At 43.7% G+C, this 25,490-nt stretch overlaps 2 protein-coding genes across 2 annotated transcripts in view; both read left to right on the top strand.

The window, feature by feature from the left end:
• Nucleotides 1–25,490, top strand: part of LOC138969672 (sodium-dependent phosphate transport protein 3-like) — a 64,260-nt gene that overhangs the window by 30,331 nt on the left and 8,439 nt on the right. The window contains exons 4-6 of the mRNA XM_070342531.1: nucleotides 13,394–13,623; nucleotides 14,056–14,202; nucleotides 24,823–24,949. Coding sequence (XP_070198632.1) covers nucleotides 13,394–13,623; nucleotides 14,056–14,202; nucleotides 24,823–24,949 — 504 coding nt within the window. The remainder of the gene's footprint in view (nucleotides 1–13,393; nucleotides 13,624–14,055; nucleotides 14,203–24,822; nucleotides 24,950–25,490) is intronic.
• On the top strand, nucleotides 19,641–23,588 carry LOC138968441 (uncharacterized). The gene is made up of 2 exons (XM_070341017.1): nucleotides 19,641–21,404; nucleotides 21,847–23,588. Exons 1-2 carry the CDS (start codon nucleotides 20,039–20,041, stop codon nucleotides 23,004–23,006), a joined length of 2,526 nt encoding a protein of 841 aa, XP_070197118.1. The 5' UTR covers nucleotides 19,641–20,038; the 3' UTR covers nucleotides 23,007–23,588.

Genomic DNA, 25,490 nt, shown 5'->3' with positions numbered 1-25,490 from the left:
GTGCCATCTTCTGGAGTAGAATGTAGGGCAGTCAAAGGGACTGTTCAAAAGGATGAGACCTTTGTCGTCCTGCCAGTTCTCCACCTCTTCTCCTCTCCGATCCAGGTGGTCATATCCCCAACTCTGTGAATGACTGTTGAAGTCACCCACCACGATGAAGTTGGAGGCCTTTGCGGGGATTGTGTCAAGGGCGAGGTGTCTATCATTGGGGCAGTAGAAGGTGACAAGATGGAATTCTGATGTCTTCGTCTGGATTCGAATCACCTGATATTCGGAGTCCTCCATGTGCGTTTCTATCAAACAGGCATTGATGTTGTTCCTGATGAGGGTCAGGATTCCTCCTTTGCTTCGGTCTGTTCTGTCGGACCTAAGGCATTGGTAGCCTCTCACTTTGAAGGACTTTTGGGGTGTCAGGTGCGTCTCCTGAATACAGCAGATGTTGATGTTCTTCTCATGCAGGATATGAGCACTCCAACTCTGTCTTCTTGTTCAGGATACTTTCTGCGTTCCAGTGCATGACCTGAAAAGGTCGCTGCTGACTGGGTTTCTTCCTGGTTGTGGTGGTGCCAGTCACTTTCCTCCCGCGTCCCCTGGCGTGACAAGACGGACGGGAGGGACCTCCAGTAGTTGGGGCTGGGTCCCTTTGAGGCATGGGACCCGACGCTGCTCCACCCTGGGGGGTCCTCAATGGGCGAGCGCCATTTCCATCTGTGCTGGTTGATTGTGTCATCATTTGCGTAAGTGCGTGTACCCGTGGTTTGTTAGAATGCGCCGTGCGGCCCGGGTCCTCCGTCTTCAGCATTCGGGGTTTTCTGTCGGGGTTACCTCACCCTTAGCTCATGGCCCGTACGTCCTACCCTGAGAGCACAGGGGGGAGGATTTGCCGGGATCCCACCCGGAGCCAGTTTGGTCCGCGGCCGCAAGCGGCTGATCTCCATATCTGAAGACCGTTCCCCTATCCGCCACCCGGGGACGCGCTGGGTTGGGGGTGGTCACCCCACTGAAAATCCCACACTGGGTTAAGAAAGATCAGCCTGTCCCAGATATTTGGAATAAAAACAAGCTCTGAAAATTAAAAATATAAAAATTATGATCAAAATTAAATTTTCGAAATCAATTTAAAAACACTTTCATCTTATTCCTTGTCGGTTCCTGATTCCAAAAACATATAGATATGATATGTTTGGATTAAAAACACGCTCAGAAAGTTAAAACGAAGAGAGGTACAGAAAAGCGTGCTATCCTTCTCAGCGCAACTACTACCCCGCTCTTCTTGTCAATTTCACTGCCTTTGCCATGAGCGGTGGACTGACGATGCTACGAGTATACGGTCTTGCTGCGTTGCATTGCGTTCAATTTCATTCTGTGAGTTTGACAGCTACTTGACTAAATGTTGTATTTTCGCCTTACGCGACTTGTTTAGTATTAATACATTTCTTATACTATAGTTCTATTAACGAAAATACTGTTTGGATTATCGCATCTCTGTTGATTTTATGATTCACCGTTTTCTGATTTAAGCAAAAAGATCTTCATTTTTACATTTAGTCAATCTTGGACTAAATGATGTAACATAGACTGGGACATGAGATGAGGGAGGTGTGTGTGTGTGTGTGTGTGTGTGTGTGTGTGTGTGTGTGTGTGTGTGTGTGTGTGTGTGTGTGTTTGTATGTGTGTGTGTGTGTGTGTGTGTATGTGTGTGTGTGTGCGTGTGTGTGTGTGTGTTTGTGTGTGTGTGTGTGTGTGTGTGTGTGTGCGTGTGTGTGTGTGTGTGTTTGTGTGTGTGTAGAGCGATTCTCAGAAAACTACTGGGCAGATCATCATACAACTTTACATACAAGTAGTCAAGTTCTTCCAAATTATATCCTTTTTTTCCATTGTTTGATAAATGTCTTTAATGAGGTCAAATCGTCAGTGAAAGTTGAAGCGGCACTGTAACCCCCTAATTTGTCAACCAAATTAATAGACACATTGCGTGCGTGTGAGTTTACACATGTAAAAACAACACTTGAACAATGAAGATGCAGAGAACTACCCCGGTAATACAAGGGAAACAACCGTGTTACTCAACAAAGTGGTGGAATGGTAAAGAAGTTTGCTCCCTTTAGCCACAATCTTGCTCCATGTCACAAGCTTCTGCACAAGCTCCTGAGCTGGTACGGTGGCGGATTGAAATGTGTCACTTACGAAATTATTCAGCAAAAAACGTCCTAGTCTGTCCAGAAAGCCGCTGGGTTATTCTCCAGAGCTGTGTACCATTGTGTGACACGCATGCGCAGTCCTTTAAATCGTTATAACGTATATCAAATGGCAACTAGAATGTATTATCTTTACTTTTTTAATTAAAACTTCAGATAGATAATGATATAGACTCAAAAAACAAAACATGGTATACATTCTTGTCTTCTTTGCACAGAGTGGTCCCAAAAAGCGTCCTGTTTTCTTGTTGATCTCATGTTTGACTGCGAAGGGAGATTTAGAAACAAAAAATCACCAAACCAAACAATAGCAGAATGATGGGAGATTTTGTCTTGTAAATTTGGTAGAAACTGGTTGAAAAATGGCGCTTTTTTTGGACCACCCTGTTTTTAGTTGTTAGCATTTAAATCAAATGTACTCAATGTACAAACAATGGTCACCCTTGTATCTCAAACTGAAAGGTTAATGTGATGAACTCAACTATGACATCAGTACCCGGCAGCAAAATCGGTTGAGCTAGCATGCGCCATAGGCGACAATGTTAAGTTCAGACTGAATCAGCTGGGTTTCTGGATGTATAATTTTGAGTATGACTAAGAGATGAAACTGAGAAGGAATATGATAATACAGAGACCGACGAAGGCCGCGAAGGCCGACCTTTGTCGAAGCAGACCGAGTGACTTTTGCTGAAATTTAGATCTGTGGGTGCTTCACGTGAACAAAATGAATATGGGCAAATTATAAACGGGTTAGAATTTATAAACTGGAAGAACGTCCTTGTAATGTTTCATAAAGATCTGACCGTTACAATTTTAAACTAAAACACAATGACTGTTGGTGAGACAAGTTTTGACCATAGAACCCTCTAAATATAGGTCCCTGTTTTGACTAAATGTTTTAACATAGACGGGGAATCGAGACGAGGGTCATGGTGTGTGTATGTGTGTATGGATGTGTGTATAAAGTGATTCCGAGGAAACTACTTGACCAATCTTCATAAAGCGTAACATGAGAGTTCCTGGGTATGATATCCCGAGCCTTCGTTTTCATTTTTTGGAGAGATGTCTTTTATGACGTCATATCCGGCTTTTTGTGAAAATTGAAGCAGCACTGTCAAGGCGGAGACAGACGCACAACACAAAACACCATCTTAAAACGTCGGGGAAACACATGTTTTTAAAGAGGGGATGTCACACGCGAAACACACAGATGAAGCGCGGTGCGTGTTTTTACAGAAATATCGGTCAGTGTCAGCTTGACCCGTCCACCTATCGCCCTGTGTTTGGGTTAAACAACACGGCTGGCAGTGCACACTGATACGGTCAGTGTCAGCTTCACCCGTCCAGCTACCGCGCTAGCTGTGTTTGGGTTTGTAAACAACACAGCTGGTAGCGCCCACTGATATTATTGCCTCTCTTCAATCGTGACAGGCTCCATAGACTCTAGTTAGGATTCATGGGTCCGATACTACCCTGAATCGGTACCACATCTGAGTCGGCCATTTTTTTTCTATCTCCGTGGTGCTGCTGTTTTGTGTTTGTTTTGAAAGAAAACACTGTTTTGTGTTGTGCGTCTCAGTGACATGGCCTTCACACTCTCATTGTTCAACCAAATGGATTGAAATTTTGTTCAAGCAATCTTCGACGAAGTCCGGACTATGGGATTGCATTTCAGCTCGTAAGCTTAAACATGTGTTGATTAATTTGCTCATTAAATTTGTCATTAAAATCGAATTTTCAGAAACAGATTACAACATGATTGCATTGTATTCCGCCTCATCTTCTCTTGAATTTAAAAATATATAGATATGTCAGGTTTACTCTAAAACTGTGCTCAGAGTGAAAGGAAATAGGTTCAATAAGTAGTATACGGTCGCATGCTTCGCGGAGACGAGCTTGACCCGTCTTGGTGGTCTTCGGGGTATGGTTAGCTGAGACTATGTCAATGTAATCTCGGCGATGACTGGTTTGTCGTGTTGATCTTTTAGTTTGATACCGACTGACTCAATGTTTTTATATCGCTTCACGCGGCTTGTTTTTATATTTAGTCAAGTTTTGACTAAATGTTTTAACATAGAGGGGGGAATCGAGACGAGGGTCGTGGTGTATGTGTGTGTGTGTGTGTGTGTGTGTGTGTGTGTGTGTGTGTGTGTGTGTCTGTCTGTCTGTCTGTGTGTGTGTGTGTGTAGAGCGATTCAGACTAAACTACTGGGCCGATCTTTATGAAATTTGACATGAGAGTTCCTGGGTATGATATCCCCGAACGTTTTTTTCTTTTTTTCGATAAATACCTTTGATGACGTCATATCCGGCTTTTTGTAAAAGTTGAGGCGGCACTGTCACACCCTCATTTTGCATTTCAGCTTGGTGGCTTCAAAACTAATGAGTGAGTTTGGTCATTAAAAATCGGAAACTTGTAATTAAAATTATTTTTTTATTAAACGATCCAAAAACAATTTCATCTTATTCTTCGTCATTTTCTGATTCCAAAAACATATACATATGTTATATTTGGATTAAAACAAGCTCTGATAATCAAAAATATAAAAATTATGATCAAAATTAAATTTCCGAAATCGTTTTAAAAACTATTTGTGCTTGCCCTTGAGTTGCTGTAAGATTTTAAGATGACTTATGTAAATTCTGGAGGATGTAATTTTGGTGCTACAAAGAACCGACGCGCTCACAAAACAAAACGAACACTAGAACTGGAAAATTAATTAAAGTTTTATTGTGGATATGGTCATACTTGTCAATGTCATAGGAATCAGGAATAAGCTCGTAATATTAATATATAAAAAGCTAAACAGAAACCTATGGAGAGCTGAATAACTTATATTGGAGCGTGGCGGAAAAACTGATCTAAGTTTAGAAGATGAATTGATGCTAAAATGTGGAGTAGATATGACTAGCTTGAGTGAGAGCGCAGAACAGTAGAGTGTGAAGCGTGGAGCGTGGAGCGAGAAGCGCGGAGCGGTGGAAACTGATAAAAAGAAAAAACTAAACTTAGAATTCTAAACATCAAACTAAACATCAAAGGTGTCCTAAAAACAAACATCAAAGATGGACGTCAAAATGGTGGCCGAAACAAGATGGCGGCAAATCAAGAAAAAATCACCAAAGCTATCATGAACACCAAGACAAAATATGTTAGAAAACCCTACATAGAATAAACGTAGGACACACTAGGCTAACTAAACAAGAAACGACACGCAGTGAAAGGAAAGCTGATCAACATTACAGGACGGAGAAATACAAATACGACTCGCGAACATGAACCAAAATCTTACAGAAGGTTAGCAAACAAAAACTGGCTTAAAGTCAAATCATAATAAACCAGAACAGTCTCAGCTCTTCCCTTGCATAGATAAAAACGTAAGACAAAGAAACGGAAAGAACAAAGAAACGGAAAGAAGACAAAGAAACGGAAAGAAGACACAGAAACGGAAAGAAGTCATAACAAACAAAGATTCGAAACGAAAATTACACGAATTCGGTAAATAAGAGCAACATGGAGTCAGAAATGGATACTCGCCTTTGACAGCATCTATATAATCTAAACAGGCTCAAGGCGAGCAACTAAACAGAACATTACAAATTAACTTGATAAAACTGGTCCCAGGAACAGAGCAAAAAATCTATCTATACTAAAAACATGTTGTTCCCTGAACGGCTTCCCAGCAAGTGACAACGAATACAGGCTATCCACCACAGAGGTGAACTAAAAATTACTGCGCGTTACTACGGTTTTACTGTTGCAAAGCATGCGTCCCGTGCTCTCCGGGGAAAAACTCCATAGGCTAGCATGATATCCAGCGTGAGCCATACAGGCACATGAAATTAATATCAGAAAAACGCCGGCCACACTCTCGTTTATAAATTTGTTCGTTACAATATTTAACGTCAGTAAAACAAAAACAAAGGTCGTACCAGGACGCTCATACTTAATAAAACAAACTAGAAGATAAAGAGCGAGCTAGACCCGCACGCGAACCTACAGAGGTGGCTGCAAAATGGGAACAAATAGGGGCAAAAGTGAGATAAGGAAATAAAAGTGAAAGAACAAAAAGGGGAAGCCACCACCACGGAAAGTCGCATGCGAGTCAAGCTAGAAGCATGACTAAAAAACACAAGCAAAACAAAAAGAATCTAGATACACAGAAGGCTCCTTAGCAGGGGCATTCACATTCCCCCCTCGAAGACATCTTAGTCTTTACAAAAGTCGACATAAAAAATCAACAAAAAAAATCATCGAAAACATACGTGGTTCAAAAACAAAATCCGAAACATTACAGAATCCTTTTGGCATTATCCAAAACGTAGCTGTTCGAAACGCACTCTCTATGAGTCTCAATCTAAAAAATCACACGTGTTCTTTCAACAAATGTAACATCATATTTCGTCGGTCCGTCACTGTCAACATATCGTATCAACATTATTCTTACACCTTTACATAAACCGCAACTCAGTATGAAAAACTGTAGTCGCAACCTACAAAAGAATACAAATGAAAAACATCTTCAGTCTTCTTAATCATAAGCACAGGCATCCGCACGCGGGAAGGACTAAACAAACCGATTCATTAAGCGCTTGCCTCTGTCAAGAGCTTTCGTTCCAAAATGCGGAACCAAAAAACATATATACAAAATGGAGAGAAACCACAAAGTCACAAAAAATATTTGCATTAAGACGAAATTTTCTCCCAAAATCAAAACAGCGCTACCTGTCAAAAAAGCGAACGGATTACGTCAGACCAAACCATGCACAAACGGTCTGTCGAAACAGTAAAGTTCACTGGAAAAGTCATTGGGTGTCCGGGTCTGCCTTCACCAGCACGGTCAGCTTAGAGATGGGGCGCCAGTAGTAGAAAGTGGAATGGCTCGTCTTCGAGGTGACCTTGACAGTCTTCAGCTTGCAGGTTCGCACGAGTCCATCGTCGCTGGGGCGAACCTCCGTCACGAGTCCAAGAGGCCAATCTGCTCTGCATACGGCTTCGTCACGTAGCACGACGACATCTCCGACAGCAACGTTACGTTGGGGAAGAAGCCACTTTCTTCTTCGTCGTGGTCCTCTTCGTTGTGGTCTTCTTCGTCGTGGTCTTCTTCGTACTGGTCTTCTTCGTCGTGGTCTTCTTCGTCGTGGTCTTCTTCGTTGTGGTCTTCTTCGTACTGGTCTTCTGGTACTGGTCTTCTGGTACTAGTCTTCTTCGTAGTTGTCTTCTTCGTCGTGGTCTTCTTCGTTCTTTCCATGACATGGAGGGCGTCGGAGATGCTGGGTTCGGCGAGTGTCGTGCGATATACGAAAGCGACTGATTCACCTTCGTACTCGCTGAGACAATGTTCTGTGAGAGACACGTGCATCACGTCATGGACAGACTGTTTTGGCGACACTTGTCCCAGTATGGTCCAACCCAACGGTGTGAGAACGGCGTATGGGTCTCCCTTGACGACTCTCTCTGGCATGAATAGCTCTGCATGATCGTAGCCAATCAACAACCCGGGAGTGCAGCCTTCGAGCAATGGGGGAATCTCGCTGGCAATATGGCTCAAATGCTTGATGTTGCGAGCGGTTTCTGATGTGGGTATGTTCTCAGTGTCATTGGTGAGATGGTCCGTCGTGTAGAGTGTTTTCAGGTTGTGGGAAACATTGGAGTTGAGGGCCTTGACACACAATCCGGTCACTCTCTGACATTTGATATGAGTGTTCTGAGAAGTCATAGTGTTCAGCCTCAATGACGCTGGCTCAGAATGAGTGTTCAGCTTGTCACTCAAAGATTCAGTAACGAAAGAAATGCAAGACATGGTGTCAAGCAGTGCGTATGTCGTATGCTCTACCGTGGGATTCTCTTTCGTCGAAACTCTGACCGGAACAATCATGGTAGTTCTGACGGGTCTGTCTGACTTGTTGGTCGTCGCGAATGCTGATCCAGAGGCAGAAACGCGGGCATCTTGACTGAGACAGACAAACTTTGAAGAATTTGGCGGTCCCTGGGCATTCCGTTGCTGATTGGGAATCTTCTTCCTGTAGCTGGGCGCTCCATGCAGCATAGTGAGATGTGGGCCTTGGCACTTGTCGCATATCGCCCTGGTAGTGCAGTCTACACTTCTATGGTCAGTCTTTCTGGCACAGGAGAAGCACAAGGACGTTTCGTACATGAAGTGTTTCCTGTCCTCAACGGGAATCTCATCGAACCTCTGACATCTGAGTAGAGGATGAGAAAAAGAGCTGGTCGGAAAACGAACGGTACAAAAAGGACAGACTTCGTCGCAGTTCGTACTCAGGACAGTTTTAGCGTGGTGCTGACATCTGTCACACTCTTGACCTGCAGATGTAGTAGAACAATCCGTACTGTACGATGTTTTCTTGGGGACTGCTGTACTGGCGGTCTGTGAGGTGGAAGAGGCGGCAGATTTGCTGGAGGAGAAAAGGGGCTCGCAAAGGATGTCTGCCTCTGTCTTGATGAAAGCTGACAACTCCTCAAAGGTAGGGTAGCGTCTCTTCTCGTTCTTGGTCTTGTTTACTTTCCGCACCCAGTTTCTCACCAACCAATCTGGAAGCTTGCTCATGAGTGTCTTGTGATAGGCTTGGTCTTCCAGATTCTGTAGCTGGCCTATCACTCGGCTCGCCACAAGGCATTGTCCAAGAAAGTCCGAGAAGGCACGGAGGGCTTGTCCATCTTTGGGTTTGATTACCGGCCATGCATCTAGTTTTTCTCGGAAGGCTCTGGCAACGACGAAAGAACTGCCGAATCTTTCCTCCAGCGTCTGAAGGGCCTGCTGATAGGCCTGGGCATCCCTGATCAGAAAGAGTCCCTTGACCGCATCCTTCGCCGGACCGTCCAAGTACTTCTCCAAGTAGAGGAGCTTTTCCTCTGCAGAAACGCCCTGCCGCTCAATCAAAAGAGTGAATGAGGACCTCCAGAGAGGGTACGTCAATGGATCTCCTGAAAACGTAGTGGGCTCCTGCGTCGGTAACCTGTTGATCAGGAGAGCCTCAGCTAGAGTACGAGCTAGGGCAGAACCCTCGGAGAGCGCTGGCTGGCCTTGCATCTGAGGAAGGTACGCATCTTGCCCGTAGTAGACGTCTGAAGGGCTCGTGACCGGAGCCTCTTGAAAACCATGCTGTGTGTAGTCAGTGTCAGGAGCAAAGCTTGCAGCGTGGTCATATTGCTGTGTTTGCATGGGAGGATGCATGACAGAAGGCCCATATGCAAAGTTTGGCACATAGGTCGGAGACTCTCGGGAGGTCATGGCAGGAAAAGTACCAGGGAAAGGCCTGGGAAAAGGTCTCGCTGATGGATTGAGGGATTTGTGAGGGAAGCGGGAAGGCGCGTAGATCTGGCGAGGACGATCTTCGTGGCTTGGAATCTCAGCTTTGACAAACTGAGGCCGAAAGGAGGTCGCGAATTGGCCTCCGACTCTTGTCGTCATCGTGGTGGCTGTAGTCATCGTCGTAGTGGTAGGAGCCGTGGCTGTGACTGCTGCTGGAAGTGGGTGAAAAGCGGAGACAGGTTGGGCAAGGGTCCTGGAGATGCCTCGAAGAGTGTCGCGGATATCCTCGGCGGCCGACTGGAGATGCGAAGGGGCATAAGCCCTGACCTCCGTGGGCTTCTGAAGTGGCGGGAGTCCAGGCTTGGCTGCCGCAGGCTGATGTTGCGCAGAGACGAGGGTGTTGGCTCCCGGCTGGTGACGCGGGCGGGCGTAGGTGTCGGCTGTCGCAGGCTTATATGTATCTTGTGTGTGCTGTGTGTGCCTATCATACCCTACCGCCACATCTCCTATGCTCTCTATGTGTGTACCTACATGCAGGGTGCTGTGAGTACCTAGGTACCTATCAATGGGGCTGTCACGTGGTAGTTGGGGCATGAATCTTCCTCTAGCCCTTTGCTGGTCTTCTATGTCAGTTTTAATGATCTTAAAAACTTCATGCTCTTCTTGCATCTTGCCTTCTCTCTCCACCCTCTCTAGTGCAGTCTTAATTTCCTTTTCCTTTTTCTTCAAAGCTAACCTTTCATCTTGAGCTTCTCTCTCCAACTCTCTTTCCATCTCTGCCTTCTTCTCAGCAGCCAAAGTTATAGACCTCTCCAACTCTCTTTCCAACTCTGCCTTCTCTGCCGCCAAAGCTTTAGACCTAGAAGCCTTCTCCTCTAAAAGCAAAAGAGTCTCTTCTTGTCTAGCCCTTTCATCTGCGACCATTTGCTGGGACCTAAATCTCGCTGCACTAACCGCCAAAGAAGCATCTAGAGAAACCTCTCTAGCACCTCCAGAAGCGACTGTGGAAGTCAAGTCCGAGCTGGAGGCGTACGAGTCTAACTTGGGAAAGAGACTGCGATATTGTTCTTTGAGCGTCTCCGTTTGCATGTGCATATCGCTCAAATCCTCTTCTATAGCTACATCACGTTCAGCCACTTGACAAAGCCTCGAGTTCGCTACATTCAGCTCGTTTAGGCGCTCACAGAGGGTTATTTTTTTAGCTTTAAGGACTCTCCTTTGGCCTGGTGTTTCCCTAAAGGCTGTGCACAACTCGCTGATCATAATCTTATGAGCTCGGCTCATGGCCCAGTACTTGTCTGACAGTTCCCTAACCTCAGCATTAAGTCTAGCCCTAACAATGGCGGGGCCTCTTTCTTCTCTACTTCGTTGAGCGAGATGCTCTGCACTTGCAGCCTGTTGGGAGGGCTCAGTTCCTAAATCTTCCTGTGTGGGAGAATGTTCAGCTTGAGGGGGAATGTTATCAGAATTCAAAGTGTCTTGGGTCTGAATGGGTTCAGCTAGAGGCTCGCCCTGAGCGCCATCACGGTCGCCTTCATTCTTACGACTATCAGTGTCCGAATTCGAAGCAAAGTGTTCATCCCTTTCTAACTTCAAAGTGTAAGGGGATCGCTCGGTACTCTCATGAGAAGGTAATTTCTCATCCATACTTTAAGTCAAGTGAAAACGTAGAGGTTAACAAAGACTTGCGAAATATAGAGAAACAAAATTCAAAACGGCACACCTCGGGTCACTCACTAGAGGGGAAGGAAATACTTAGTACGAAGTGTGCAATGCTATGGTCAACAAACCTAAAATAATGCCTAAGTTGCTCTGCTCTGGGCCCGACAAATAAATTAAAATATTGTTCGCTAGATGCGAAACACAGTTCCTTTAAGACAAAAGGTTCATGATCTCTTCACAAGATTCGTAAGAATAAGAAGTTCAAAAGTCAGCGGCCCTAATCACAGGCCTACAAAAGTTCATTCTTTGTCGAAAACAATCCAAAATGCTCCAAAAAAGATCAAAGTTTCCACTGTGCTTGCCCTTGAGTTGCTGTAAGATTTTAAGATGACTTATGTAAATTCTGGAGGATGTAATTTTGGTGCTACAAAGAACCGACGCGCTCACAAAACAAAACGAACACTAGAACTGGAAAATTAATTAAAGTTTTATTGTGGATATGGTCATACTTGTCAATGTCATAGGAATCAGGAATAAGCTCGTAATATTAATATATAAAAAGCTAAACAGAAACCTATGGAGAGCTGAATAACTTATATTGGAGCGTGGCGGAAAAACTGATCTAAGTTTAGAAGATGAATTGATGCTAAACTGTGGAGTAGATATGACTAGCTTGAGTGAGAGCGCAGAACAGTAGAGTGTGAAGCGTGGAGCGTGGAGCGAGAAGCGCGGAGCGCGGAGCGGTGGAAACTGATAAAAAGAAAAAACTAAACTTAGAATTCTAAACATCAAACTAAACATCAAAGGTGTCCTAAAAACATAAACATCAAAGATGGACGTCAAAATGGCGGCCGAAACAAGATGGCGGCAAATCAAGAAAAAAATCACCAAAGCTATCATGAACACCAAGACAAAATATGTTAGAAAACCCTACATAGAATAAACGTAGGACACACTAGGCTAACTAAACAAGAAACGACACGCAGTGAAAGGAAAGCTGATCAACATTACAGGACGGAGAAATACAAATACGACTCGCGAACATGAACCAAAATCTTACAGAAGGTTAGCAAACAAAAACTGGCTTAAAGTCAAATCATAATAAACCAGAACAGTCTCAGCTCTTCCCTTGCATAGATAAAAACGTAAGACAAAGAAACGGAAAGAAGACAAAGAAACGGAAAGAAGACAAAGAAACGGAAAGAAGACACAGAAACAGAAAGAAGTCATAACAAGCAAAGATTCGAAACGAAAATTACACGAATTCGGTAAATAAGAGCAACATGGAGTCAGAAATGGATACTCGCCTTTGACAGCATCAATATGATCTAAACAGGCTCAAGGCGAGCAACTAAACAGAACATTACAAATTAACTTGATAAAACTGGTCCCAGGAACAGAGCAAAAACCCTATCTATACTAAAAACATGTTGTTCCCTGAACGGCTTCCCAGCAAGTGACAACGAATACAGGCTATCCACCACAGAGGTGAACTAAAAATTACTGCGCGTTACTACGGTTTTACTGTTGCAAAGCATGCGTCCCGTGCTCTCCGGGGAAAAACTCCATAGGCTAGCATGATATCCAGCGTGAGCCATACAGGCACATGAAATTAATATCAGAAAAACGCCGGCCACACTCTCGTTTATAAATTTGTTCGTTACAATATTTAACGTCAGTAAAACAAAAACAAAGGTCGTACCAGGACGCTCATACTTAATAAAACAAACTAGAAGATAAAGAGCGAGCTAGACCCGCACGCGAACCTACAGAGGTGGCTGCAAAATGGGAACAAATAGGGGCAAAAGTGAGATAAGGAAATAAAAGTGAAAGAACAAAAAGGGGAAGCCACCACCACGGAAAGTCGCATGCGAGTCAAGCTAGAAGCATGACTAAAAAACACAAGCAAAACAAAAAGAATCTAGATACACAGAAGGCTCCTTAGCAGGGGCATTCACACTATTTCATCTTATTCCTTGTCGGTTCCTGATTCCAAAAACATATAGATATGATATGTTTGGATTAAAAACACGCTCAGAAAGTTAAAACGAAGAGAGGTACAGTAAAGCGTGCTATGAAGCACAGCGCAATCGCTACCGCGCCAAACAGGCTCGTCACTTTCACTGCCTTTTGCACTAGCGACGGACTACGTTCAGTTTCATTCTGTGAGTTCCACAGCTTGACTAAATGTAGTAATTTCGCCTTACGCGACTTGTTTTATTTTTTTTATTTTGCCATATTTGAATTTCTCTCAAAAACCAGGCAGCGCCGTAGGAGGGATAGTGACGTTTTTCATCTCTGGATTCCTGTGCTCCATTCCACTGGACCACGGTTGGCCCTTCGTGTTCTACGTGATTGGAGCTCTGAGCATGCTGTGTGCGGTTGCCATGGGAATGCTTGTGTACGACCGACCTGATCAACACCCCACCATCTCGCACGAAGAGTTCAAATTCATCACCAATAACCAGCACCACGAAATACGAAAGGGAAAGGTGAGGGTTTGCGTGTTTTGTTTCGTCTTTTGCCATAATTATCATTAGGAAGAACTGGTGGATAAAATTTCCTGACGATCTGTCCAGTAGTTTTCAGGGAATCGCTTTACACGCACGGACGCACGCACGCTTACACATACACACACACACACACACACACACACACACACACACACACACACACACACACACACACACACACACACACACACACACACACACACACACACACACACACACACACACACACACACACACACACCCTCGCTTCGATTCCTCGTCTATGTTGAAACATTTAGTAAAAAAAAGAGAGAAAAAGTAAGAAGAAAACAACGCACACCAAAAATACTCCAAAGATAGGAGACCACTTCAATGCAAAAATATAAATCTGAATTCTGACACCTCTACACAATGTTGTTTCTCTCTCCCCAGGTGCGACCACCGTGGTCAAAGATCATACGATGTCCGGCAGTTTGGGCAATCATCGTCGCACACACCAGTCACCATTGGGTGTTTGCCGCTATCGTCGGCTACCTGCCTATGTACATGAGGGATGTTCTACAATACAAAATTGCTGAGGTAAGTTCATGTCGATATCGAGGAGGTTCGGGTGGGGGGGGGGGGGGGGGGGGATGGGGGGGAGGGGGGGGTTAAGACGTCCTGCAGTTTGGGCAGAAGTCACCATTGGGTATTTGCTGCCATCGTCGGCTACCTGCCAATGTACATGAGAGATGTTCTACAATACCAAATTGCTGAGGTAAGATCGTGTTGGTATCGAGGGCAGGGGTGGAGTGTGGCTGGGGGAGTTGGAGAGAGAGAGTGGCTAGGTGGGGCGGAGGATTGGACATTTGTGGTGGTGGTGTTTGTTGGGTTGGGTTGGGTCGTGTGTGTGTGTGTGTGTGTGTGTGTGTGTGTGTGTGTGTGTGTGTGTGTGTGTGTGTTTGTGTGTGTATTTCTGAGTGCACGTGCCTGCCTGTCTTTTTGTCTGTTTGTCTGTCTGTTTTTCTTTCTGAACAACCGTTTGCCTGTCTGTCGGTTACCTTTTAAACCTGTCTGCCTATAATGTTGTCTTTGTCTCTCTGTCTGTTTGCCAGTGACTGTTTCAGTCTATGCCTGCTTTCATTTATGTGGCAGTGTGAGCGTTTTGCGTGCTTGTGTGTGCGTGCACGCATTTGTCTGTCGGTCTGTCTGTCCGTCCATCTGTCTGTGCGTCAGAAGAACGAAGTCCTTTGCGCGCAAGCTAAAAAAAAGTTCCAGGTGTTCAGGGGGACAAACTCTATAAAGACTACTACTCACGCGATGTACAGAGTCGTGTCCCTTGAACCGGTGTTCCTCTTCAGTTTTCCACGATCCGCTTTGCTTGTACGATCCCTCTTCTCTGTGTCGACAAGTTACTTCTTTATTTCTTCTTGAACAAAAATAATTGATGAGCTCATAAACTGTTAGTCATTTCATCATTTTGGCTGGTTGGTTTAGTTGTTAATTCCATGGTGAATAGGTGTTTGTATGGGTGGTCAGTCGGTTGGTCAGTCAGTGAGTCACTTATCGGTTACTGTTCTGATTCCACTTCTCGTAGTTTACCGAAACTACGTGATTTGTGAGATGCGCACACCGCCGGAAACACGCCATTCCCGTACGACTTCCGGCCGCCATAGCAGCTTCTCCAAAACCGGTCTTACTTTATCAGGTTAATCCTTCCTTTTATGGTCCTTTCTTCCTAACTTGACTGATTTATTCCTTCGGTTGACCATTGTTTTGACCTGCGGTAAGTGTATTTTCCTTATTTGTTGTCGCAAATGCTTAGAATTGGTTTGAACAATGTTGGACAGCACTGAATCAGTGCTTGAAGTCCAAATCCACGAGGATGAAGTGGATCAATTGTTAGACTTGCCTTGTTCAAGTCAAAAGGACAAACATGTGTCAAATAGAAAAGAAGAGAAGAAAAAGGATAAGAAAAAAAACCTCGGTTAGAGGCAGTGACCATTCCAATCAGCGATTGGAATAACATGAAAAAACAAAACGACCGTATCCTAGCGCTGCTAGGTCAGGGACAAGGCCAGATCGAAAGCGAATCGCCTGATGATCATGATGATTCGAAGATGACACAAAGACAAAAGCGAAAAGCAGAGTCACAAGAGGCTGGAGACGAATCTGATTCGTTCGAAGATTATGATGATCAAATAGAATCGATGATCAGAGTGAAGTAAGGTCAAACTTGTGGTCAAACTTGTGGCACTAGTAATTCTGACACAGAAAGAGTTCGACAATGCTGAGAAGCTTGCACCAGAAATACCGGAAGGTATCGCGAAGCTGGTTGATGAGACCATGGCAAAAGGTCAAATTTCAGAAGAAAAAAATGAAAGAAAAAATGAACAAGTATGCCAGACCTAAAAACTTGAAGGTTGTTGTTCCAAAGGTCAATCCGGAGATATGGTCAATACTTGACCGTGCAACAAGAGGTGCAGATTTGAAACTACAGCAGTATCAGAAGGCGCTGTGCACAGCGACCTATGCACTCACTAACATATGGCAAACCATACTGAAAAGTGAATCACCCGAAATTCGGGGACTGATGAAAGGTGTAGCAGATTCTATTGCACTTGTACAGAAAACAAACCATGATCTGTCAATCGACAGAAGGGGGAAAATCTCAAATGCTCAACTGAACAAAAAGTACAAAAAACTTGGTTCAACAGAAGTTCCAATCACGGATATGTTGTTTGGCAATGACCTGAAAGCTGCATGTGCAAACATTGATACAACAGCTAGAATGGGCCTGGGTCTCAGTTAGTCAAGTGGAGTAAAAGGTCAAAAGTTTTTTCCACAAAACAACCCCTTTGCAAAAAACGATGGGAATTGGAGGCCAAGAGGTGCAGGAAGAACCTGGACACCAAGAGGCAGAATGAGAGGGAGAGGACCTCACCGTGCACGGGGCAGAACGAACTACCGCGGCAGCGGACGAACAGAGTGCTCAGTGGCAACAAGGCCAGCAGTAGCTCCACTGCCTTCTCCACCAAAATCTGTAAGTAAAGATACAATACATAACCGCCCTTTTGAAGCAGGTAGACTGAAAAAGTTTGTTCAAAAATGGGAAGAAATAACATCAGATCCATTTATTCTTGATATGGTGTGCTGATATTTCAATAGATGATTTTTCTGATTTAAATTCTGAAAATCTTTCTTACTTGATAAATCAAGTACAAGGAAATTTATGGACAAAAATGGATTTGTTATCCTTGGGAGTTATTGAAAAATCGGTGCATCAGGAAGATGAAATTATCTCCCCTGTTTTCATGGTCCCAAAACCTGATGGCTCCTACCGTCTCATTTTGAATCTAAAAAAGTTTAATGATTCAGTACAATATGAGCACTTTAAGATGGACAATCTTACGTCAGCAACTCAAATGATGATAAGAGGCTGCTACATGGCTTCAGTGGATCTCAGACATGCATACTACTCTGTACCAATTAAAGCAGAATGCAGGAAATACCTCAAATTCATTTGGAGAAACAAACTTTATCAGTATATACCTGCTTCCCAAATGGACTAAGTAACTGCCCTCGTTATTTCACAAAGTTAATGAAACCAGTCTATGCCACACTCAGATCACAGGGATATTTATCCACTTCCTTTATTGATGATAGTTATCTGCAAGGTAATTCTTTTGAAGAGTGTGCAGAGAATGTGTCAAAGACAGTGAAATTACTCGATTCACTGGGATTTATTATCCACACAGAGAAATCAGTCCTCAAACCCTGCAAGAAACTGAGGTACTTGAGGTTTCTTTTAAACTCTGAAGATATGACAGTTACTTTACCCCTGGAAAGAAAGAAACAAGTTGTGCTCGCATGTTCAGAACTCAAAGGAAAGAAGATGGTGACCATAAGAGAACTGGCACAAGTTATAGGCCAGTTGGTAGCAACTTTTCCAGCCGTTCAGTGGGGCCCACTGTTTTATAGGAGTTTAGACAGACTAAAATCCACATCGTTAAAATCTTCTGCAGGAAATTTTGAATCGCTGACAAGCTTGACAGATAAGACAACAGAAGAACTAGACTGGTGGATTGAAAATTTAGATTCATCTTTCTTCCCCATTGAAAAAACTAATCCTGAAGTTGAAATCCAGACGGATGCTGCAAGCTCAGGTGGTTGGGGAGCTGTTTGTGGTCAATTTAAGACTGGAGGACGATGGTCCAAAACAGAAATGAACTTGCACATCAATGTTCTGAAAATGATGGCAATTTTGTACGCTTTGAAAAGTTTCAAAGAAATGATCACAGGAAAACATGTAAAAGTCTTGACAGACAACACATGTGCAGTCTCCTATGTATCCAATATGGGAGGATTGCGTTCTCCAGATTGCAATAACGTTGCAAAACAAATTTGGATGTGGTGCAAGGAAAATGGTATTTGGATATCAATTTCACATATCCCAGGAATACTGAATACAGAAGCTGATGTTTTGTCAAGACAATTCAATGATCGTACTGAATGGAAATTGAATCATGATATTTTCTGCAAATTAAAAGATCGTCTGCTGAAGCCAGACATCGATCTATTTGCATCACGATTAAATTTTCAGATGAAACCATTCGTGTCCTGGATACCAGACCCAGAAGCCTTAGCCATTGATGCCTTTACCCACGATTGGTCAAATGGTTAATATATGCCTTTCCGCCTTTCAGCTTACTGCAGAAAGTTCTCAACAAATGGCAGCGCGACAGAGCGGAAGGAATCTTGATCGTTCCAAAGTGGCCTACGGCAGTATGGTACCCCCAGATGTTGAAAATGCTGACACAAGAGCCTGTTCTTCTTCCAAAGGGAAAGCTTACCATCCATCTACCACATACGCAAGATGAGCATCCGCTCCACAGAACTCTGCAACTTCTGGCTTGTCGCTTATCAGGAAATCCTTCGAAGCAAGAGGAGTTCAAGGTGAGACTTTCCACGTTATCTGGGCATCGTGGCGACCTTCAACCAGACAGCAGTATGCCTCCTACCTCAGCAGATGGAGCAAGTTTTGTGTAGAGTGCCAGTGTGATCCCCTTCGTCCGACTATAGATGAGGTGTTGCAGTTCTTGACTAAGCTGTATGAAGATGGCTTAGGATACAGTGCTATAAACACTGCAGGGAGTGCACTATCTGCCGTGGTTATTCTACCAGACAATAAAACAATGGGATGTCATCCTTTAGTAATTCGATTTCTAAAGGGAATCTTTGAACTGCGTACACCACAACCAAGATACAATTAAACTTGGGATGTAGATAAAGTTTTGCAGTTTTTCAGAAACATGAGTGAAAATTCTGAACTTTCATTGAAGGATTTGACTTTAAAATTGTGTTCCTTGTTGTTGTTAATGACTGCCCACAGAGTGCAGACAATTCATTTGATCAGGTTGAAGAATATTTGTTTTCATGATGATGGATGTACAATTTACATACATGAAAAGTTGAAGCAGCCTAGACCTGGTTTTCACCCAAAACCTTTGCAGTTACCGTTTTATACAGAAGACAAAACTTTGTGTGTGATGACTTGTCTTCGACAGTACATTAATAGTACTATAGAATTCAGATGTGAGAGTGATGAGACTGACCAGTTACTTTTGTGTTACCAACAGCCACATGGACCAGCGGCGAAAGACACCATAGCTAGGTGGCTAAAAACTGTCCTCATACGCGCAGGAATTACACATTTTGCACCCCACAGCTTTCAACGCGCATCATCTTCAGCAATGTTCAAGTCGGGTGTTGCTGTTCAAGATATTTTGAAAGTGGCAGGCTGGTCAAATGTATCCACTTTCAAGAAGTTCTATAACAAACCACTGGAAAGTAAAGATAAATCAAACACTATCTTGAACTAGTATGCGAAAGTGGGAATATAAAACTTCCAGCTCAGTAATCTAAGTTTGATTACATTCTGATAATTTGCATTGGGCAAGTTACAAATTCAAGACAAGGGAGCTATAACAAATGGAGATCTAGAGACAATTATCTCCCTGGCTCAAGGACTACTAAAGAGAAGGACTGGCACAGCTCAGCTTCAGTGCATTTAGCGAAGGCCACCGCTCGCGGGCTGTGCTGGCGTCTATTTTTAGCGACACGTCACGGGCTGCGCGTAGTAGTTTACTATAGAGAACCTGAAAATAAATTCCGTTGATTTTACCCCAAAAGCCCATGTACTGTCATGTACTGTCTCGCAATATTATGAGAATGTGTCAAATAAAAGTTAAATGACACTAAAAGACTCTCTTTTAAAATAATAGCTTCATCAAGTGCGGACTATTTTGCTTGCAACTCGCAAAGTAGTCCTGTTTCAAACTGTCATGGCGGCAAAGAAGTGTTTACATCGCATGTGCTGACTAGAAGTGGATGTTTTGATTCAGTTTTCGATCGTGTAGCAAGTGTTTTCTTCATAATGGTTAACAAGTGTGGTGTAGTTAACTGCAAGGGGAACTACAATGCAATAAATAAGTGCCGAGTCTTCAAGATTCCCAAAAACGAGGAGGAGAGAAAGAAGTGGCTTGCTGTCTTACCTCCACGTGAGAACTTTTGCATCGACCCAGACAAGTTCTTCGTTTGCGAAAAACACTGGCCAGCAGATCACGAAACTGTGAAAATTCCTGGAGGAACACGACCTGCCAATCCGCCTAGCATCTTCGATGTGCCAGCTTCTTGCTTGCCGACCCCAAAACCATCTCCTCGGCGATCGATTCAGGAAGATCGACAGCTGGAGTATTTCTTGAAAAAAGACAAGATCCCTTCAATGGAACACTTTCACCCTGAAAAGGAGTTGAAGGAGAAGTATGTCAATGTTGTGATTACGAGATCCGCCGACAGATTTGTCTGTATTTTCATGGCAGAGGGCTTCAGTGACTGTAAATTGACTGTTGTAGTTGAGAATAAGCAGACCATGTGCTCCCCTCTTGTTCTCTATGCCTACAAGTCTGGAGTCCAGGTTCCCTGTGGGAAAATTCTAAACCCCAACAATGGACTATCCTCGTATTCCATGTTCCATGAGGCAGTGCACTTTGCTCACAACGTGTACCAGCTTCCTCTGAGTGAGGTGCTGAGGAAAGTAGTGACTGTGCTTCAGGCCCAAGAGGTGCAAGACAGCAAGAAGGCAAAGAAATTAGACTTCCTGACCAACCACCTCAAGCTTCTCGCAGACAAACAATACACGACCGCCGACTACTGCTTTGCAGTCGAGTCATTTCCACACTGCGACTACGACATACTCAGGGAGTACCTGGTTCTGCCTAGCAAGAGAAAGGTCCAGGGAGTCATCTCCTCTGTCAACATGAAGGAGCTACTGACAAAAACTTTCAGGAAGGTCTCCAAAGAGCAACAAAAAAATGCCTTCCTCCTTGTGGATGAAGTAAAGATCAGGCCAACAGTGGCATTTTCAGGCGGGGTCCTGAATGGCATGGCGAAGAATGACACGGACGCAAAGGCAACGTCAATGCTCTGTGTCATGCTGAGGTGTTTGTACCGGGGACCAAGCGTGATGGTGTCTGTCACACCGGTGCACAGACTGACCGCTACATTTCAGTTTGACGTTGTCAAGGACGCCGCCATAGTTGTCGAGCAGTCCGGAGGCACCGTCTTGGGGTCCATCACCGACAACCACAAAATCAACCAGCACTTCTGCAAACTGTTCGACCGGCCCTACGAGTCTGAATCCCCAGCCACTGCTACACATCCCTTGGACAACACACGGAGCTGGTACCTGCTCTTCGACACTGTTCATCTGCTCAAGTGCATCAGGAACAACTGGATTTCAGGTTAGTATTGATAGTAGTAGACTTGAGGAGAAACAATCTGAAATATTATTTCCAAGGGTCTCTTTTAACATTTCATAAACAATAAATGTCATCAAAATCAATTAACAACAGCAACACATTGTTTCATGTGACAGTGATGATTTTTCACAATCTATTGTCACGGTTTTTATTGATTGATCAATGAAATACAATTATTTCAATTGTGTGATGTCTGGATGGCGAAGGGGTGGTGATTGGGGGGGGGGGGGGGGGGGCTAGATACAAGATTTGCCAGGATTTAAAATATTGTGTTGCCTCCATGATCACATCTCACACAAATACACATCACACATGCACACACATCACACACACACATATCTCACACAAACTGCATGTACACATCACACACCACACACACTCTCTGCATATCCATGATTGTGATTTATTCTTTTATTGATTTCAGAGAGGTGCCAGAAGCTGACATTTGACAACCAAGTCATCGGTTCCTTCAGTGACGTCAAGGAGCTGTATGGTGCAGAGAAGGACAACATCCTGAAGACTTCTCCACTGACACAAGCCTCTGTCCAGCCATCCAAGCTTCAGCTTCAGAACGTGCAGCATGTCCTCAAAGTATTTAACGAAAAGGTGGTGGCTGCGCTCAGGCTCCGAGGATACAATGACACAGCAGATTTCATCCAGAGTGTGCTGTGTTGGTGGAATGTGGTCAACGTGTCATCCAAAGGGCAAGACATCAAACTGAAAGATCCACACAGGCGTGTCCAAGACCTCACCTCCACCAACTTAGCCACACTGTATGAGCAGTTTAAGCAAGCACCATCAGGCCATGGGAAGAGCCGCGAACAGTGCATGACACACGACACGAAGAGGGCAATGGCGCAGACAATGCAAGGCTTGATGGCTGTGTGTTCCTACCTCCTCCGCCAGGCCAACTTCAAGTTTGTGCTACTTAGAGAACTCCAGAGTGACAGAATAGAGGGGGAGTTCTCCGTCTATCGCCAGGCTACCGGTGCCAATGCCTTCATGACGTCGGCCGATGTCATGAGGGCCTGCAAGAAGCGTTTGGCCAGGCATGCAGCCACCTACCTGGAGGACCTAGACTTCAGGTTGGAGACTCAGGCACATGTGTGCATAGGACCAGCTCTTCAGTGTGAGGATGCGGCGGTGGTTGAAGGCTGTGAGGCTGTCCTTTCTCTCTCTGCCCAGGAAGAGAGCAGTGCCGCCTACGTGGCAGGGTGGGTGGAGAGGAAGTGCCAGGAAAAACTTCAGTTCGACGAGGAAGAACCCTTGGTGACCTCTGAAATCAGTGCTTTCATTCAGGAAGTGTCTAGGGGATCACTGACAGTACCTCACCAGAGTACGTATGACCTGGTGAGGTATGGACTCGTCTTCGTCAAGACGGCCCGCCACAGGGCGTGCTGTCGGCAGCGGCTAATGGCTGTGCTGGACACCATCGCGGAGTACTTCAGCCTTGTGAACTGTGCAAAACTCAGAGGACATGTGGCAAATGTGCTTCTCAGTGGTCTCCACAACCTGGAGAAGGACCAGCAGAAGAATGGAGTGCTGTTGCAGACATCCATCAAGAGGGCACGTTTGTCAGACTGAGCAGCACCAGGTCAGGTTTTTGTTGTTGTTGTTGTTGTTGCTGCTTCTGCAGTCATTATAGATGTGCTTCAAACAGAATGTGAGAAATGGAGTAGAAAAGGGGTGACAAAATACTGTTTTCTTGATGTGGCATGCACCTGTGATGACAGATCAAGTCAACTTCACTTAATGTACTTTGGTCTCTGCGGATGACTTTTTAACAGGTTTCACTGTACACAGTTTTGAAATGGGTGTTTAATGGTGGTTGTGTCAGGTTGTTTTCCCAAATCATGTCTAAAACATTGTACAGAACGCTTATTAAGTTATTGCAAAGGAAAGACACAAGTGTTCAAATTGCTAATACTATAGTATGAATGTGTGCTACTGGAGAGACCCTCTATACCCAATGTTGGCACAAAATTCCTATTTAAACTTTACAAAATCAAACTAAGATAATGCAAACACTTGTTCATAACCTTTAGGACACCTTAAATGCTAGTTTTAGAGAGAAAAATAGCAATGATAGACAAACAGAGTGAGAGAGGCAATGGCCTTTGCTAGCAAAGGCTGAACATAGACTGTGCCAGTCCTTCTCTTTAGTAGTCCTTGCCCTGGCTCCATGTAAGTTAAAATAAATGGATTCATGGACAATTGATCCCTTTGTTTCAACTGGGTTGTCAAAATGCATGTATGTCTTTATTAACTGTAAACAAGTTTGTTTACTTGCTTGCAGTGTTTATTGTTTCTTTAGTTATGAAAGAATTGCAATTCCCATAATGAATGGAGAATAAATGCATCACTTATTTTTGTAATACATGTTTGTTTCAAACAATGTATAACTATGTTTGGTGCAAAAGCCAAGACAGGTGTTCACTATTCTCATGTTGTCTTTTGAGAATAAATGTTTGATATTTCACTTCAGTGTGACTTTGATTATTTCTTTGTTTGAATTATAATCTTTAATCAACCAACTTTAAAATCTCACAAATCACGTAGTTTCGGTAAACTACGAGAAGTGGAATTCAAAACATAAACGAGTACTCACCTGAGTCGAAGTTTGTGTAGAATTCCACGATGTCGTTTACAGGAACGGAGGGATATGCGCCCGCCCTTCAGTTTCACCCTCTCCATTAAAGGAAATAACAAGCTAATTTATCAAATGTAAATGCAACTAAAACATTTTTGGTTGCTTAAAGAAAAATCAGATCATCTGATATGGTTATATCAGATGACCTGTGCTGTGAAAAATGGCGTGTTTCCGGCGGTGTGCGCATCTCACATATCCCTCCGTTCCTGTAAACGACATCGTGGAATTCTACACAAACTTCGACTCAGGTGATTACTCGTTTATGTTTTGAATTTGTTGGTATCTTTTTGTCCTTGGGGAATTTGTTGGTATCTTTTTGTCCTTGGGGAATTTGTTGGTATCTTTTTGTCCTTGGGGAATTTCTTCGGGCTACAAAAACCCGGCGATAGAGTGCAGCGACGAAAAGCGCTGACGTTTTCTTGCATGCGTGTATTCGTGTTTTCAAAGCTCTGGGATTTTCGCTGTGAGCTCAAGTTGGGATCTTTATCGTGCGCTTGCGTGTACACGGGTATTGGTCGGACGGTTCGGACACTTGAGAGTGTCGGCACTAGTTAACTCTTGGAAATAAATTCCTCGCTGACACCCGTTTATTTACAGTACCTCTTTTGAAAACTAAGGCTTATCATACTGCGCGCCTGTGTGCATGTGTTTTTAACCTTAGACAAATGTCGCGAATCTCAGTGTTTTTACAGGGTGACGTTAAATAATTAAACGATTGTATCATTATCAGTTATTTTAATTATTTTTCAGAACGGCATGCTGTCGGCATTACCTTTCGTGGGCAGCATGATCGCCGGACTGGCCGGTGGTATCGTAGCGGACAAGATGCATCGATGTATTTCCATCGCCTCCGTCAGAAAAATATTCCAAGTCACAGGTGTGTTTGTTTGTCTACATCTATAAAATGCCAATGTAAAAGTTGGATCTTAGTAGTGTATTTAGGTACGATTATGCTTTTTGATCGTTGTCTTTGTGTTATAAGTAATGCGACTCGGTGTCAACAGACAAAAATATCCATGTTTATGTACAATGACAATGGACATTACAGTTTTCTGTACAATGACAATGGACATTACAGTTTTCTGTACAATGACAATGGACATTACAGTTTTCTGTACAATGACAATGGACATTACAGTTTTCTGTACAATGACAATGGACATTACAGTTTTCTGTACAATGACAATGGACATTACAGTTTTCTGTACAATGACAATGGACATTACAGTTTTCTGTACAATGACAATGGACATTACAGTTTTCTGTACAATGACAATGGACATTACAGTTTTCTGTACAATGACAATGGACATTACAGTTTTCTGTACAATGACAATGGACATTACAGTTTTCTGTACAATGACAATGGACATTACAGTTTTCTGTACAATGACAATGGACATTACAGTTTTCTGTAC

The sequence above is a fragment of the Littorina saxatilis genome, linkage group LG6 (genome assembly GCF_037325665.1).
Source record: "Littorina saxatilis isolate snail1 linkage group LG6, US_GU_Lsax_2.0, whole genome shotgun sequence".
NCBI lineage: Eukaryota > Metazoa > Mollusca > Gastropoda > Littorinimorpha > Littorinidae > Littorina > Littorina saxatilis.
This window is presented reverse-complemented; position numbering and strand designations above follow the sequence as displayed.

Bases quoted from the DNA above. Each gene is read 5' to 3' on its own strand.
- LOC138968441 (XM_070341017.1), top strand. From the start codon at position 20,039: ATGGTTAACAAGTGTGGTGTAGTTAACTGCAAGGGGAACTACAATGCA. The intron at 21,405-21,846 runs GTTAGTATTGAT...TATTGATTTCAG, and splicing joins CAGGAACAACTGGATTTCAG to AGAGGTGCCAGAAGCTGACA.